The 16,337-nt window shown below is 37.2% G+C and overlaps 1 protein-coding gene across 8 annotated transcripts in view; it reads left to right on the top strand.

The window, feature by feature from the left end:
- Positions 1–16,337, top strand: part of CHRM3 (cholinergic receptor muscarinic 3) — a 272,242-nt gene that overhangs the window by 136,768 nt on the left and 119,137 nt on the right. For 3 of the 8 annotated variants that reach the window (XM_064413737.1, XM_064413738.1, XM_064413736.1), the window contains one exon: positions 2,138–2,242. The exons of 1 other annotated variant lie outside the window; for it this stretch is intronic. In XM_064413737.1, the coding sequence (XP_064269807.1) occupies positions 2,138–2,242 (105 nt within the window). Of the gene's footprint in view, positions 1–2,137; positions 2,243–2,332; positions 2,676–16,337 lie in introns of those variants that run through there. 4 more of the 8 variants (XM_064413741.1, XM_064413739.1, XM_064413742.1 and 1 more) reach the window with 2 other exon arrangements.

Below are 16,337 nucleotides of genomic sequence, written 5' to 3'. Positions count from 1 at the left end.
TTTGGTACATGCTGTGCAAATTGGAGTTTTACTACGTGAGTTAATTATTATTGCTGCATTGCTGGAATGAAGAACTAAAATCAGAACTGCTGTCTTGAGAAGTCTGGAACCATCCTCCCTGAGTCAAATGATCGAGCTATAGCACCAAAGGCTCTATGAGATCCTTTCAGAGCTTTACAGAGTGAAAACCCTTTCCGGTGGGAGGGGGTTGATGATGCACGTGATCTCCCTGGCTGCTCTTTGACTCTCTCTGGGAGTTTTGCCTTTGCCCCGTGACCCTCGGTGCAGACATGCTGCCTTGTGCTGCCCTCTCTGTGCGTGGTCAGCCTGGGAGCAGTGGTGGGAACAGAGCATTTTAGTGGTGAAATGGCTAAGCCAAGAAGTGCCTAGGGAAAGAAATGTTTCAGGAAGTGGGTTTGGAGTGATAGTCTCTCATCTGATAGACCCTGGACTTGAGGGTCCTTCTCAAAGCCTGCTGTTATGAAGGGGCTGCCACACTGACATGTCCAGCTAAGAATTGCTTTGCACTCCTAGTAAGGCAAATGATACAAGTTCTGGACTTATTTAATCTGATTTGTTTCCTTTCTGTTCATTCATTCAAATACAGCCCCTCTTGTGTTCATTTGGTTTAAGGGAGTGTTCAGATTGGCTTCCACGCTGACTCATTGCACTTCTTGACAGTACAGGGTTAGTGGAGGGAACAGCTGTCTGCCAGGAGAGTGTTTTACCAGGGGATGGGGAAACCTTCATCATTAAAGGCATATCAGAGCTGTGTTACAAGCGCTGGGTTACAAGTGTGTTACAAGTGTTACCTGCAGCAATATACAAGGGTAGTAAATGTGTATTCTTTTTCCCTTCTGAAAATTAACTGCAATATAGTATCAGCTTTGTTAGTAACCTCACCCTAATTGTTGCTGTTGAGTTTTGGTGGTGTTTTGGGCTTTTTTTCCTGAGTAACTGAACATGCAGCATAGCAAATATATTCACTCTTTGGTCTGTGGCCTCCTTTCTATAACACCTGGGAATAAAATCCCTTGGCATTCTGGTAAAGGCTTAGACACTAAGAAAAACGGAAACATCTTGATTAGATTCACTCTTTTATGTTTAAGTTATTCAAAGGAGTCTGGAAGCCTTAGGCTGCAATGGCAGGCAATAAATGGGATAATAATGGCACATGGTTATACTTGTCCCTAATTATATGTAATGAAATGGAACATGACAGTCAGTCAATCTTTCTCCTACACTTCTGAATTCAGAAATTTACAACTTCTGCAGAGGAAAATGTTTTGTTTAGGTTTTAATTATTAGGATTTTTGATTCCTCTGTTACATTTTTTACATGAAAAATTACATTCCAGACCAATATTCTAAAAGTGGTTAGCTTGAAAGAGTGTATAATTTGGGGAAGAAAAGTAGACCCCAGTTCTTAATGCTTCCTTTGGTGTGACCTGCTTCTTGGTCTGAATGGGCTCATTATTCCTCTGTGCTAGAGGTGTCCGTTTTCAGACACAAGCTACACAAGTTTGCTTGCTGATGCAGCTGCAGCCTTAAAATAATAAGATCCCCAGGAAAGTGGTGGATCCCCCAGCACTGATGACTTATAAGATTCAGCTGGAAAGTTTGCTGTGCTATCTTGTCAAGATTGTGCTTTTGCCAAGAAAGATCCAACCTCATAGTCTATGATTCTATGACTGCATTATATTGGAGAAAGTGTTATTTTCACTCCAGTTTGGTTACCAGATTTGGAAAAAAAAATGATCTGAAAATACTGTGATCCTGCATAGCGCATTGGAGATAGGAGTGAGCAGTGCAAAGGCCTGTCAGTACCATGTTATTACCACTGCTCCAGATCTTTGTGTGATAAAATGTGTGATAAATTTGTGCTTGAGTTGTTCTATTTCCAATAGGTATCTCAGATTGGGCGAAAAAAGCCAAACCAAAACAAAACAAAAAACAAACAAAAAAACCACCACCACCACCACCAAAAAAAACAAAACAGTATTATTTGGCAATAAAAAATATTATAAAATTTTGTCTTGTCTTGCTCCAAATTAGGCCTTTTAGCTTATATGACTGTGCTTTCCCCATCTTTCTAAAATGTACTTTAATAATTGTTCCATCTTTTGCTTTGTTCACAGCCTACATGCTGACACAGTACCAGTTTTGTTTCCAAAAGAGGAGTTCACAGAATTACAGTGTCTGATCCAACTAGCTGCTCTGATGATCCTCACTGGACCATGTAGGTAAAATTCAATAAACCCTATTTATATCCACACTGTATCTGTAAAAGTATTCAGCATATTGGAAAATATCTGGGTTTTGGCAACAGTGCTCACATTGTGGAGTCAGGGTCTTTTGGAATTTATGGACTCTAATGTCATTAAGACCCTACAACTTTTTGATGAGTTTTATTGTCAACAGAAGCACAAAAATAGATTGTGCCGTATGTCACAATGTATTTGGTATTCTTGCTACATCTGTTTTAAGTACTTGCAGGTGCTGGCAACAGGTGATGCCCATCATTCCTGTAGGGTAATTTTAGTAGCAGCTGCAGTGGAGAAAATTTCAGCTTAGGCACAAACCCAGCAGAGAAATTGAATGAGTTCTGGAGCAGCTAGTAAACCTTGAGCTTCTTTTTACTACAGCCACACAGCTACCAGAATAAAAGCTTGCCAGGTAAGAGCTAGGCTGAACAGGTTTACATGCATGAATAATTCAGTTTTGCTATAGAAGAGCTGTGAATCCAGTGATTTATATTCACTTTCTTGAAAAGTGTATTTTTCCTTTTTGTTTTGATGTGCTAGTTGCATTTAGTTTCAACAAGTCACCTCCCTCTGAGCTAGCAGACCTAGGCAAAGGACTAAATTGTTCTGATTAAATTGCCAGCATTTATTGTCTCTTGATGCTTTGTCCCTTGTATGCTATGCTGTTTTATGTCTCAGTTGCAGTGGCACTCAAGATAATTCACATGAATTGGTAAGCTGCAGGGTTTATGTCTACATTATAATTGGTATTTCTTTTACATTCCTTACACCGTAAAAGCTCTACCCTGGTTTGCATTTCTAATTTTATGGAATTAGCTGTAAACTTGGGTGTGTAGAGTGGTTTAGATGGCCTGTATTTACACATGCTGGCACAGTCTCTGCACATAACAAACAGCTCTCTTCACATTCTCTTTTGGAACTGTGACATTGAAAGTTGATTGTGGTTGTTTCTGGAACATCTTGAGATTTCAGTCACTCACTTCTGTCTGCAGAAGGTTTTCAAGTCATCTCAGTAAAGCTGAATGTGCTGGCTGAATTTTTTACGGCTTCAGTTTTACAACAGGTGCCTCAAATTAATCCTGTAACAATGTTTATACCTGCTTTTTTTATCCTGAAATGATGATAAGGTATATTGCATGCTGTTACATACCCAGCTGCCTTTCATGTTGTGTTGAGCACATTCCAGATTTCATTAGATGTTTTTCAGGTATTTTGCAAAATGCGAAAGGTTGTGGTTTGGGATTCCTTATTTCTTTTCTTTTCTTTTCCTAGGATGGCAGTATTTCTATTAATAAATACTGAAAACGTATTTTTCCTGTTTGGTGGTTAAAATTAAATTGAAGTGATCATAATTCATAAATGTCTTACTATCTCCAGAATGGAAAAAAGAGATTCATATTTTCTGTTTTGAGTATCCAAAGTCTTTCCCAGTTGTAACTGATGGGTAGGGAAGCAATCCCAAAAGACCTTTATTGTGCTGGAGAGGGTATCAAGTCTGAGGAGAATGAGAGAATGTCTTCTTTTTAGGTGTCAGTGGCACAGCTGTTCCATTGCAGAAAATTTTATAATTGATGCCAAATTTCAGGATACCTGAAAGAAACTGGAACCGTGCTCAATTTAGTCTGAAAGGAAAGTAATAAAGTATTTAAACTCATATAGTTAACTTCTGTACATTTTGTTACTGTCCACATCTCTCTTCCTGTGCAGGCATGTAATATTTATCAATTAGACTCTGATGTGACCATGTGGAAACAGTGAGCCAAAAAAGAAGGGTTAAAGCACCAAACCATATAATCCATTTTCAGAAAATCCAGGGATTGATATCTGTTGTTTGGGTTTTTTCTTGATAATAAATTAATGGCAACAAAGCCATTAATGCAAATAAATCTAATGGTTTGGTTTAGATTTACGCAGTTCTGTCATGCTACATCTTAAGGGATCATATCTAAAATAAATAATAAAGTAATTACTCATATGTGTGCAGAGCAGTAAACAGAATTTATCAGTTGTGCTGAACATGTTGCATTCATCAAGAGGAACTGTATTATCTTGCTTGGCAAAGGTACGTTAGCTAGACTGGGCTGCCAGAATCTTAAAATCTTGCCTCAAATACAAGGATGATGGTCACTATGATGTGCATTTGTCATGTAATGCAAGTAGTACTTGTGCTTGAGTAGCTTTCAGCAGAGAACAGATCTTTGCAAAGGTTGTGGTACATCTTGGATCTTTAAAACAACTTAGAGCAATTGTGCAATTTGTAACACAATTGGTGTAACTTTCATACAATGAAAGTTACATGGATACAAGTTCATGGATAATGTCTGATCTAAGAACAGCAGGGTCTGGGAAAGTGGAAGCAAACACCAAACCGCACAATTCTCATCCAGGGGGATTTCCAAAGGAGTCTTTCCTCAGGTGACTCAACCTGATCCAGCAGGAAGTCCTGCTGCCTGTTCAAGGCTGATCCAGGTCTTCTCCAAACAAAGATGGAAACATGAATTCTCTTTGGGGTGATTTTTATTTTAGATTGAGAAGCTACACAAAGAGAGAACAAACATACATTTCCATGAGAGAAGGGAAAAAGAGAGAGACCCATTATATCACCCTCCCAATACGACAAACCATCCTGACCTGAGCCACAGGACTGGTTGCTCTCGTGTTTATGTTCATTCTTAAAAGGTTTGTACAGTAGTGTATGGAGAAAGATTATTTTAAAAAACCCATATTTTAAAATGTTACCGGTAGGTAAGGCTTTATGAAGGGAAGGCCTTGAGCCCTGGCTCCAGCCTGTTACTTAGGCTAAGTAGAAGGGAGCTGTGGGAGAGTGACTCAGCTGGAATAGGAGTACAGAGAGATGGACTCAGCTGGAATAGGAGGAGTGAGAGATGTGCTGTATGGTGGCTGGCTCACTTGGACTTGTTGTACCTTCAAACTGTGTAAACTGATAAGCTGCTAACTGCTTCAAAAGGCCAGGGTTTTGGCAATAAAGAGTACTCTTTTGCACCTGCGTGGGGTGTCTGCGTCACTCATTACTGCAACAATAAAGATTAATTCATATTTGTTCATAAATTTGATTGTAAATATTTTAATGGATTTAAATATCTGCCTGAAACTTTGTGATATTGATAAATCTACCAACTCAATCAGAACACCAGATCACTGATGTCTGTTTTATAGAGTAGTTACAACAAAACATTTGCTCCTCTATGTTACCCGTTGAAAAATTATTCAAGCTCTTAATCCAATACGAATGAAAAATTGTATTTTAATTTATTTCTCTGTTTGTTTATTTATTTATCGACTTTGGTAGTGGTTTAGAGCAGAAGAGTAGATTTGACAAAAGGAAGGGTCATTTCAAAGCACGTGGAATCTGTGACTGTGTCTGTCATGCAATCATGCTGTAAGCAGTTGCAGTGTTTAATTGTCTATTTCCTTTGAAGTGACTTAGAATGATGTTATTTCAGGAGAAACATCACAGCTCAGACTTTGTGTCTGTGCTGGCGTGTTAAGCTAGATGCTCATCCATGAGGGTAAGGTACTATTATGCTTTATAAAGATGAATAATGGCCAAAATTAATTTTCTAGAAACAATTTCCTCTTTGTGTGTTGTTATTTCACCAATTTGATGCTGTAGCTATTGATGGTGAGGAAAGCACATAGAATGGGGTTCCATTTATTCATTCATAGCTGATTATTTATGTGTAAATAGATAACTTTAATTACTTGGAGGATAAAAGGTGACACTAAGTGATTGTAATTTTCCTCCTTAAAGAAAGTCTGCTTTGTACTAGAATTAAATTTTTAAGGATTTTTTATTTCAATGAAAGATGGAAATATTTATGTGTTTAAACTTAAGTATACAAAATATAATTTTTCCCATCTGAAACTCTCTCTAGGGTATAGTATAAACAATTATTCTTTCATTACGTGCATTAAAAACTCAAGTGAAGTGACTATGTCTGAGTTCTAGTCTCTCTGAAAAAACATAACTTTTATCAACAAAGATCTTTCAATAACCTTTTTTGAAAGGAAGACTATTAGTTGGCAGAATTACAAATCTTTATTTCCTCTGGCATTTAAGAAAAATCTCAGGTTTTTTTTAATGCACTTCACCAGACAGGTCACATTTAAATTGTGAGGGCTGACTAGCTTGCAGCTGTAGGTGGTATGTGAAATACAGGCTTCAGGAAGAGCATGATTTCCATAACCACTTCAAAGGAAATACATTATAAATAAAGTACATTTCTCTAGGGGCTTACAAAACCATTCTGTTTATAATTTAAATTACATTAAGCTAAATAAAATAGTACAGCAAAACCCCCAAGAGAAAAATACTTCATTTAAGTTTGAACATTACATTACTTCCATTAATTGCAAGTATTTTATTCGCTCTCTAATAGTTTATTTTTCATTGACTATATATAATTAAAAGTATTGTCATTGCAACAGGAGCAATTTTTTCCCATCTTGTGTTCCAAGCCCTTGTGTTCCGTAGATCACTGGTTTTATTTGCCTGTCTTCCTTCATTTCTCAGTGCTTTATTACGGGTGACTAACGCTCTGAGCACCAGGCTGTGATAGTAGATTACCATCGCTGTGTCACGCATGTTCAGCTTTATCAAACTCCTACTGGAACTGACTCTCTCGGCTCAGCCTGAAGTTTTGTATCAAAACAATGGAGGGGGTGAAGCTTTGTTCTGTAGGAACATTTTAGTCTGCTGATCCAAACTGTGCTGCTTGCTCTTCCCAGGGTGCTTGCAGGGGTAACTGTTGAGCAGGGACTGCAACACAAGGAACAGAATCCATTAGTCTCCCTACTCCATAAAGATAACTTGCAGGCAAGGGAGTGTGATAGGATATGAAGATAATATGTCTTCTAGGAGAGGAAACTATTGGAAAAGCTTAGTGAGCTATCTAATTGTAAGAGTGATTTATTCTGCCTTCCTTTTTCACCCTGTGATGAGACTTTACAGGCAGAACCAAATCAGGCTGTCATTCCTAAGGGCAAGGAGGGCAGTAAATCTGTGCTGCCAAGCTTTCTAATATTGACGGCTTTGCAGTATGGCTTTCTGTAGAGATAGTTTAAGCACATATAAGCTTACAGGAGCTGAAGCGGGTTGTATAATAAAAACAGGCCAATCCCATACATGACACTTATTTCCACCTTAGAGTCAACTTTAAAAAAGCTATTAACTTCAAATTAATCCCTATTTAAGTCTAAAATATGCTTTTTGTTTCATAGCACTTAATTTCAAATTATTAGAACTATTTTTACATAGGAAAATAAATGTTTACAGCTAGATATTAAGACTATTGAAGTATATAAAAAGAGGCCATGCACATATTTTTCCCTAATTTATAATTTTATTTTTTAAGTGCTTTCAAAAAGCAATAGTAATTGAAACTAATGCTGGATTGAATAAAAACTTTGTTGACCTGAGAGTGTCAAGTAGAAAAAAGGTAGTACAAAATATCAAAGTTTAGACATGTTTTCTTTTGAATCAGAACTTAAGTTTTATGAAAAAAACTTTTATGAAAAAAGTAGAGAGACTTAGTCACAAAAATCTAAACAAAAAAATTCTCCGGTAAATTTCTAAGCTTTTTCATTAACATTTAAATAAGACTACAGTTTTGTTGTGTATACTAAGGAAATATTTCTTTTTCCTTTCTGCTTTACAGATTATTTTCCCTCCAATACTATTTGTTTGCAATTCAATAGTAGCTTTTCTTCCTACTGTAAATGGTTGCCAGGTGGTTAAACAATGCAGGTAATAAACACCAATGAAATACCAAAGTTACTGCATTGGGGTAAATGGGAGTTTTTTCTGTATTATTTTTTAATGTTCTCCAACATTGGGTAAAGTGGTGGATAAAAAGCTGGATATGCCCCAGCAATGTGCTCTTGCATCCCAGGGAGCCAACCATATCCTGGGGTGCATTCAAAGCAGCATGACCAGCGGGGCAAGGGAGGGGATTTTGCTCCTCTCCTTCACTCCGGTGAAGCCCCACCTGGAGTGTTGTGTCCAGTTGTGCAGACCTCAGTACAGGGAAGACATGAACCTGAAAATAATCAGGGCTGGAGTTCCTTTCCCCTGTAGAAAAGCTGAAAAATTTGGGTTTGTTCAGCCTGGAGAAAAATCTAGGGAAACTTTATTGCAGACTTTCATTACTTATAAGGACCTACCAGAAGGATGGGGATCGACTTTTTATCAGGGCCTTGAGACAGGACAAGGTTTAATGGTTTTAAACTGAAAATGGGTAGATTCAGACTAGATATAAGGAAGATTTTTTTTTTTCTTTTTTTTTTTTTTATGATGAGGGTAGTGAAACACTGGAACACATTGCCCGGAGAAGCTGTGCATGACACATCCCTAAAAGTCGGTCATCAAGACCAGACTGGATAAGACTCTCAGTAAATGAAAGATGTGTGTGCTGATTTCAGGGCTTCTTGGATTAGATGACTTTTAAAGGTCCCTTCCAACATATTGTTCTCTGAGTTTATGAAAGATATAAAAAAATAATTTTCATTAGGTAATTAAACCTCGCCATATTTTTTCCCTTTTCTTTTCTCTTATCCCTTTTGACCAACTTTAAAGTAAATAGATAATAATTTTAATAATTTTTCGCAAATGCGTATTTTTATTATTTTAATAATTTTAAGATGCTTTTAAGATGTATATATCACCACATATTTAGTTTAGCTCTCTGCTTGGCATGGTTTGTGGTAGGCTGAATAAAAAGGTAGATCCTTATTAAAAATTGGAAACTTTTGTGCAATGAGGTCCATATTTCTGTAGGTATATGTATGCTTGAATCTCAAAAAAACTCAACAGTCTAAGATGGTTCAGGCCATACTCTAAGGGCTGATTGCTTGATTATAACAAAGGAACAAAGGTCCTTGGAGAAATTCAGGTTGATAGCAAACATTGGAGACATGGCATGGGAGGGCAGCAGACCCTTTCTCCCAGCTCTCATTGCAGCTGTATTCCCCTTGCACTGCCTGCCCCTCTCCAGACCCATGGTGCACAAGGTGACAGTCAAGTTCTCCTTGCAAACCTTCGTGTGCAAGGAGTTAGGGAGGAACTTACAGTCATAATGATGTAACCTTGGGATTTCCCTGAAATATTTATATTGTTGTCATAGAGGTGCATAGCCAAACCAGTGAGGAGCTGTGGAATTCCTTTAAAAAGAAACTTCTTAAAGGAAGGAATTTTTTTGGAATTTGCAAATTTATTCACTTGACTAGTTGAGCACTTAACTGTGAACTCTGTCTTCATACACACTGCCACCCAACCACCAATCCATGCTCTGAATGACAGCAAGGCAGTAGATGGACTATTAGAAAATTTATTCAGAATGCAAGTAATAGGCAAACAAAGTTATTAGTCCACTGAATCTGTTATTTCACTGTAAATTAAAGTCATCCTTCAAATGGAAGATTAATGTGGAAAGGAAAATATGTTAATTCCAAAATTTTCAAAAGTTTTGTAACAAAATATTTTCAATCTTCTGTATGTACGACAACACCCTGCTGGTCTGATTTTCTAGTTACATTTTTCTGAATGACTTCTCTCATCTCCTATTTGTGCTTTTCATACTGCCTCTCATGATTTTATAGCACTGTCTTGAAATATCCCCTCAAATCATATTTTTTTTTATCATTTTGAACACTGTGGTGAGCAATTGAAGATGGAATACTGCAGCATTAAAGTAAAAAATACTTCAGGGTGCATTAAGTAACCTAAATGTGTAAAGATGCAATGTAGAACATAGTACATTTATATAGAGGCTAGCTGTTTCTCTGTTGTTTTCTTTTTTATCCCACGTGTTTTGTGCATTGTGTGTCATGTGTTAGTGGCTGCTATCAAAATATAAATATTAGCAGATATCACACTGGAGGTGTCAGTCCAGCTGCAGTCGATAACCAATGTTGCTTTGAAACACAGAATGCAGGAAGAAAGAAAATGGTCCAGACAAAGAGGCTGCATTTGTACTGTTTCTCTTGGATTTTTCAATCTTTTTTCTGTTGTAGACACCATTATAAAACTGAGATCTATACTCCATTCCTGGGCATGTCATTTTTGCATGAGATCTAGCAAGATCCACAGTTGACTCTGGCAAGATGGTCATTGTTGATTTGTCTGGTGCTCGGGGATTACAAAGCTTATGCTTTCATGCCAGTACACACCTTCTAAAAAAATGCCGGAATGTCATTGGGACCCTCTTGCAAAAATGGTCATACCCTAAGGTATAGTGACTCTCAACGTCTGTCCCTATACTGATTTAAAGCTAACTTTGCATAGGAAAATAAAACCAAATAAGCCAAAGAAGATTCTACATGTTCAAAATATTTTAAAATACCTTTTTAGTGAGGATTTTGAATAGGTGGCTGTGACTGAAGCTCATTGTTCGAGAACAAATTAAGCAGGTACACTGACTTAGACATGCACTGGTACACGGTGTGTGAGCAAAGACTTAGACTGTCATTCACTGTAACAACTTTGTTGGAGAACTTTGCAAGTCTTACCCTAGTAACTGATAGAAAAGAAGAAATTAATAGCATGCCTCTACATTTTTTTAGTTGTGGATATTCCATACCTGGTATTAATTTGTGTAAACAGGTTGCTTGTGTTGACAGACTGACACTAAGGAGCAGAACTTAGGAATGATTGTGTTCTAGGTGTAAAATTGTTGATGTGTGATGATTCTTGAACCAGAAACCTTTCTCAAAATTAATCAAATTATTAATTTAATTAGTTAAAAGAATTGTGGTTTTGCTTTGATGCTGATCTTATTTGATTTGTCTAAAGTGAAGTGAAAAATATTTTCAAGAGCAGCACAACAAATTTGTGTTGTCACACAGTGGCCCAGAATATGCCCAAGACAAGGTTTTGCAGCACTTGGGAAAGATCAATAGAGAACTTTTTCAATGGAGAGCAGGGCATTCTGTGGCAAGGTGGCAAGAAGTCAGACTTGGTAACTCAAATACCCTCTGCTTTTATTTGTTAATGGTAGTCTGCCAAAGCATTTTCAAGATTTGTTTCAGTTTTTCGACGTTTTAGCATTTGCCTCATAGTTTGACCTCCTTTACACTGAAGGTGGCACAGCACAGAACCTCCCAGGGAAGTTGTGGAGTGTCCCCTCTGGAGACATTCAAAACCAGCCTGGATGCATTCCTGTATAACCTCCTCTGGATGACCCTGCCATGGTAGTGGCATGAACTAGATGATCTCCAGAGATCCCTTCCAACCCTAACACTTCTGTGTTTCTCAGATTTTTCCACTGCTCTGTGACTTTTACATCATTCTTCTGATGTCCAGGGTCTCAAAGTCTTATCTGTGATTGTGGACTGTTCCTTTGCAATCTCTGGGTGGCAGAGCTGCAGGCAGCACAGTTTGCAAGAGAGAACTTCAGCCTGCTGTCTGATTTTGAGGTGCAATTTAGGAACCACTTAATCTAAGATTCTTGCAGCCCGAGTGGGATTGTACAAAGGGATTTGAACAGCTGGAGGCTTGAGAGGGCTGACAAATGTGCACTGGGCTGCTTATTGGCTGGCATTTACCAGCTTGAACAACTTGTTAAACAAAGCTTGAGAAGCAAATTTTTAACACGAAATTTGTCAGTAACACTTGTAAAAATGTGCATCTTCAAAAGCATTGAGCCAGACCTTCAGGCTGTGTTGCTCTGAATAATTTTACAAGTGTATCTTCTTACTTCTGAAATATTAGCAGACATTGCATGGTTAATAAGAGCTAGGTGTACTGGTAGGACCCTGAGGAAAGAAACAAAAGGTATTTCATGTGGGAACACCAAGATTGGCTGTGATATACTGTATTGTTTTGTTTCTCTCTCAACAGAAAAATATGTTGCATTGCATACCAAAGTATTCCCTACAGCTTCTTGGGGGGAGGATATAGACTCTCAAGTTTCTGGTTTTATTTGTCTAAGCCAATGCCTCTTTGATGAACTGCAGTTTTAATTTCATCCCATGCATCTACTCCTAGGATTCCTTTTTTCCGAAGAGCAGACGAAGTCGACCAATCATTATTATCTGTTTTCCTTAGGCATCTTTCTTTTGGTGATTATTTGATTACATGCCTAAACCCCAGTCAGGATTAAGAAAGATTTAAAGCGCTGATAATTTTATTTTCTTTTTACTCTTATTATTTAATTGGGGAAAAAATCAAAACCTAAAGATTAGGAATCCACAAATCCCACTTTCTCTCTTGCCAAGATATTTTGCATATTCACAGGTTCTATTAGCAATTTTTCGGTTCTTTGTAATTGTTGAAGAAGCCTTTGGGACAAACTGTACCAAGTATCTACCAAAATTTATGAGGTTGTATAACACATTAGTTGTCATTAAATGCTTAAATTAGGTCCCTACTGCACACATGTAGAATCACTGATTCTCGTAATATGTACCAACAGTTTTAGCTCTAAGAACTGTTTCTATTTCAGCTTAAGCTGTAATAACCACTGTCATTAATTTCCTCAGACTGTTTCTCACTACACATAGGGATTTGTATGAGATGGTCAATAGTTATTTTGGTATTTGCTGAGGTTTCTTCCTCTTTATAAAGATAGTTTTAATTTTTTTTTCAATGTTTTCAGTGTGTCTGATGAGCTTTCTGCAATTTAAAGAAATTAAAAGAGCACATCTTAAACTGGGAAGAAATGTTTGTATTCTTTTGGGCCCTGATTCCACTAATGCTGCCCATGGAATAGAACAATTATATAGAAGAGGGCCTGTTATACTGAAATAAAGAATCAGAGAAAAAAAGCTGCAGACCTTCAAGACAAGGAGGTAGGGAGCCATCTGTAAAAGAGAAATGTATTTAGAAAAATTATTTCCACTTGCTAGGATTCATTTCTAAGGGTTGAAAAAAGGGAAACTATGTTATATTTAACAACAGTTAGAGGAGATAGGACTTCACCTTTTTAAAGTCCTGTGGAGGACCCCTGTATGCTAAGCTACACGGAATTTAATCTACTTTTGAAAGAAGAAAGGTTGAGATGAGCCAGCCAGAATTTGAGCCTCAGCTTCCAGGGAGTCCAGGTTTTTCTACATTAGTGATTAGATCTCAAAGCTACTTTCTATGGCTAAAAATCCCTCTAAATCATTGCTTTAAATACTTGGGTGCAAACTGAATGTATCTCCATGAGGTAGTGAGGAACTTCCATTATTTCAGTGTGGGGAACTAGAAGATCAAGAATCAGGTGTTTGAGACAAACACAAACTACTCTTGGTTGGTTTCTTCTTTGTCAGTCCTTTTTCATTGAGGACAATTTTCACGTGAACAAATAATATATTTATTTGGCTTTATTTTCTAGATCAGATTGTGGTATAAAGATCCCAAAATGTAAGGAAATATATTTCTTTTATATCAGATGTACAAAGTTCCCTGAAGATTAAGCAAAAGGGATTCCTTTTTTACCTATTTAATGTATGATTCAATGTAATAGCACATTTTAATATTTCTTTTTCATCATCAAAAGCTGATTTTTAAAATTGAAGCTAATCAGATATATCAAATGTTTTTTCATCAGTATTTTTTATTTTAAAATTCTATTTTTTTTTCATCCTGAAAGTATCTAGGAAAGTTAAATTTTTAACATGATTTATTTTTTGAGAGAAACTATATGTTTTTGACAGTTTTCTGACCCAAAATATCAAACTCAGTTGTGAGTGAGGATTGGGTCAGTGAGGAGAAGCACATGAATTCTGAGCTTTGTGCTAGTGGAAGGGACAGGAACCCAGGATTTTTCTGCTCCATTTACAGGGAGCTGAGACCAGCAGCAACAGTATTGCATTGGGAAAAACTGTGCATTATTTAATTTCCCATCTCTGTGCAGATGTATAGAAAGTGGGGTGGTGGGGATAGTCCACTGTACCTGTTTTTCATCAGAAAGAAGTCCCAAACCAAATCAATCTTTGTATACATGCAAACACATCTCTTGGAAAAGCATGTGCATCTTGGCTGGCAGTGACTGAATGGGCTTATATGTGTCTCTCCCAAATGTACTAGATCAAGGAAGCACAACATTTCTATGATACTGCTAATCTCCAAACAGCACAGGGGACTTTAATCTGCAACTTCTGATAGTGCTGGATAGGAAGCATGGATAGACTGTTGGAGGCTGCCAGCTCTGATGGGATCTTGATAGCATGGACTTGAGAACATCATTGTCTGACAGCAAGCACCTCACTCTCTTATTTATTCACAGGTGCAGATGTCTGTATCTGTTGCTATGCTCAGCCCTCCACAGAGGGCTGTAACACGTGAGCTGGAGTGGGTATAGTCTAAGCTTCAGTATGATTTTAGAAGAGGTTAAAGAATTAACACAGATCATTGCAAGGAAAAAAAATTCTACAAAATCAACATGCTGTGTGCATATTCTGTTCAAAGCGTGACATAGAGCAAGCTGACAAGTAACACAAGGGATAAGGTTGCTGTAGCACAAAAATTGCACAGAAGTACAGCTGTTTAATGTCACTATGATTTCATGATTCCGTTTTAATAGTTGAAAAGTGAATTCTAGCGTAATGGTCTTCAAAAGCCCCTAGAAAAAATCTGCAGTAGCAATACTGTATTCAGGGTCCTTCCCACTGTCTACAGTCAGGACTGGTAATTCCAAAGGTATGATTTTTTTTTTAAATAAACTATTTTATATTATAAAGACTGAAACTGTAAAACAGTAGAACATAACTCAAGCCTCTTAATCCAGGGGTTTTTAGAAACTTTTTAAAATTTGGAGCAAAATACATGCTTTTATCTAATAAGTAATAGAGTTTGGAAACGCAAAGCACTTCTTGCTTTATACAAGACATAGTGATTGTTTCCTAGGTGCTGTTCTCCATCTATTTTAATGCTGTCCTCCTCACAGCAGTATTGTAATATATTTTGGATGCAGATTTATTAGTTATCACATATGGAAAGAAACACACGTGGTATTGTGTTCCATTGTGGAAGGTGTTACCTGAAGCAGTCACACTGATAAATACAATAAAAAGTGTTGAGGCAAGAATGTGCTTGTATTTTGTTTCTGTGGGAATTCATTCCTCATGTTCTGGTTAATTTCTAGGAAAATTTACTCTAATTTCCATGTAATCAGTATCTCCATAGAAATTTCTATTTTGCCAACAAAGTCACATGTTTGTAAAAAGCCCAAGTCTCTAGAGGACAGCTTGAGACATTACTCCCAGATGGATCAGCCTGAAAGATGCATTGCCAAAATGTAATCACATTTAGGGACCTGTCCATTAAGTGATACTGCCATTAGTGTTTGTGACATTTTTGTTGTGCAGATGAAAATATAAATCAGTATTCTTGTCACAATTACGTCATGTAGCAGTGAAATCTTATTTTTATTTTGCGTGACATTTCCCCAGTAAATTGCTTTCCTTCAAAAACAAAGCTTCTACCATGCTCTTTGTCACCTCCTAGTCAGTCTGAACAGAGACAAGTAAATTTATCACACTGGAAGCTTTGGAAGAGCTTCAGGAAAATGGTAAGCAAATAGAAATCTCTCACTGAGGTCATTTTCTGCTTAAAAGCATTCGGGAGGGACACACTTTGAATAAAGGAGAAAATTGCTTGATTTTCACGCATGGAGAGGGATCAGAAACCTCCACCTTAGTCAAGAATTCTTACATGTCTAGGAAAAATCTCTAATATACTATAAATGATGTTGCCACTCACTCAGGCATTAGGAGCCCATCTTCAACTAGATTTTAACCTTTGATGAGATGAAGATACATAATATTTCTAAAAAACAAAGTATTAAACAAGGGATATTTTCCATGTATATCAGTTCTATCCTTTTGTTTCTGTTGGAGCAACCTTTTAAATAAGAAAAATGCTAATTCTGGCTTCACATCCATTGAGAATGAAACAGTATCTAAAAACTGCCTGTGTGATCCCTTTTCAGGTTTTCCTCATAGACCAAAGTTATTGCACATATATAATGTGGCACATCCTCCTGACTGGCAAGGTTTTGAGACCACGACCTTCATTTTTCTCCAAAAAATTTCAGATAAGGGCAGAAGATAAGTTTTTGTCCATGTAAAGCAC

The sequence above is a fragment of the Passer domesticus genome, chromosome 3, assembly GCF_036417665.1.
Source record: "Passer domesticus isolate bPasDom1 chromosome 3, bPasDom1.hap1, whole genome shotgun sequence".
Lineage (NCBI taxonomy): Eukaryota > Metazoa > Chordata > Aves > Passeriformes > Passeridae > Passer > Passer domesticus.
Note: the sequence above shows the minus strand (reverse complement) of the source record. Positions and strands in the feature narration are given on the sequence as shown.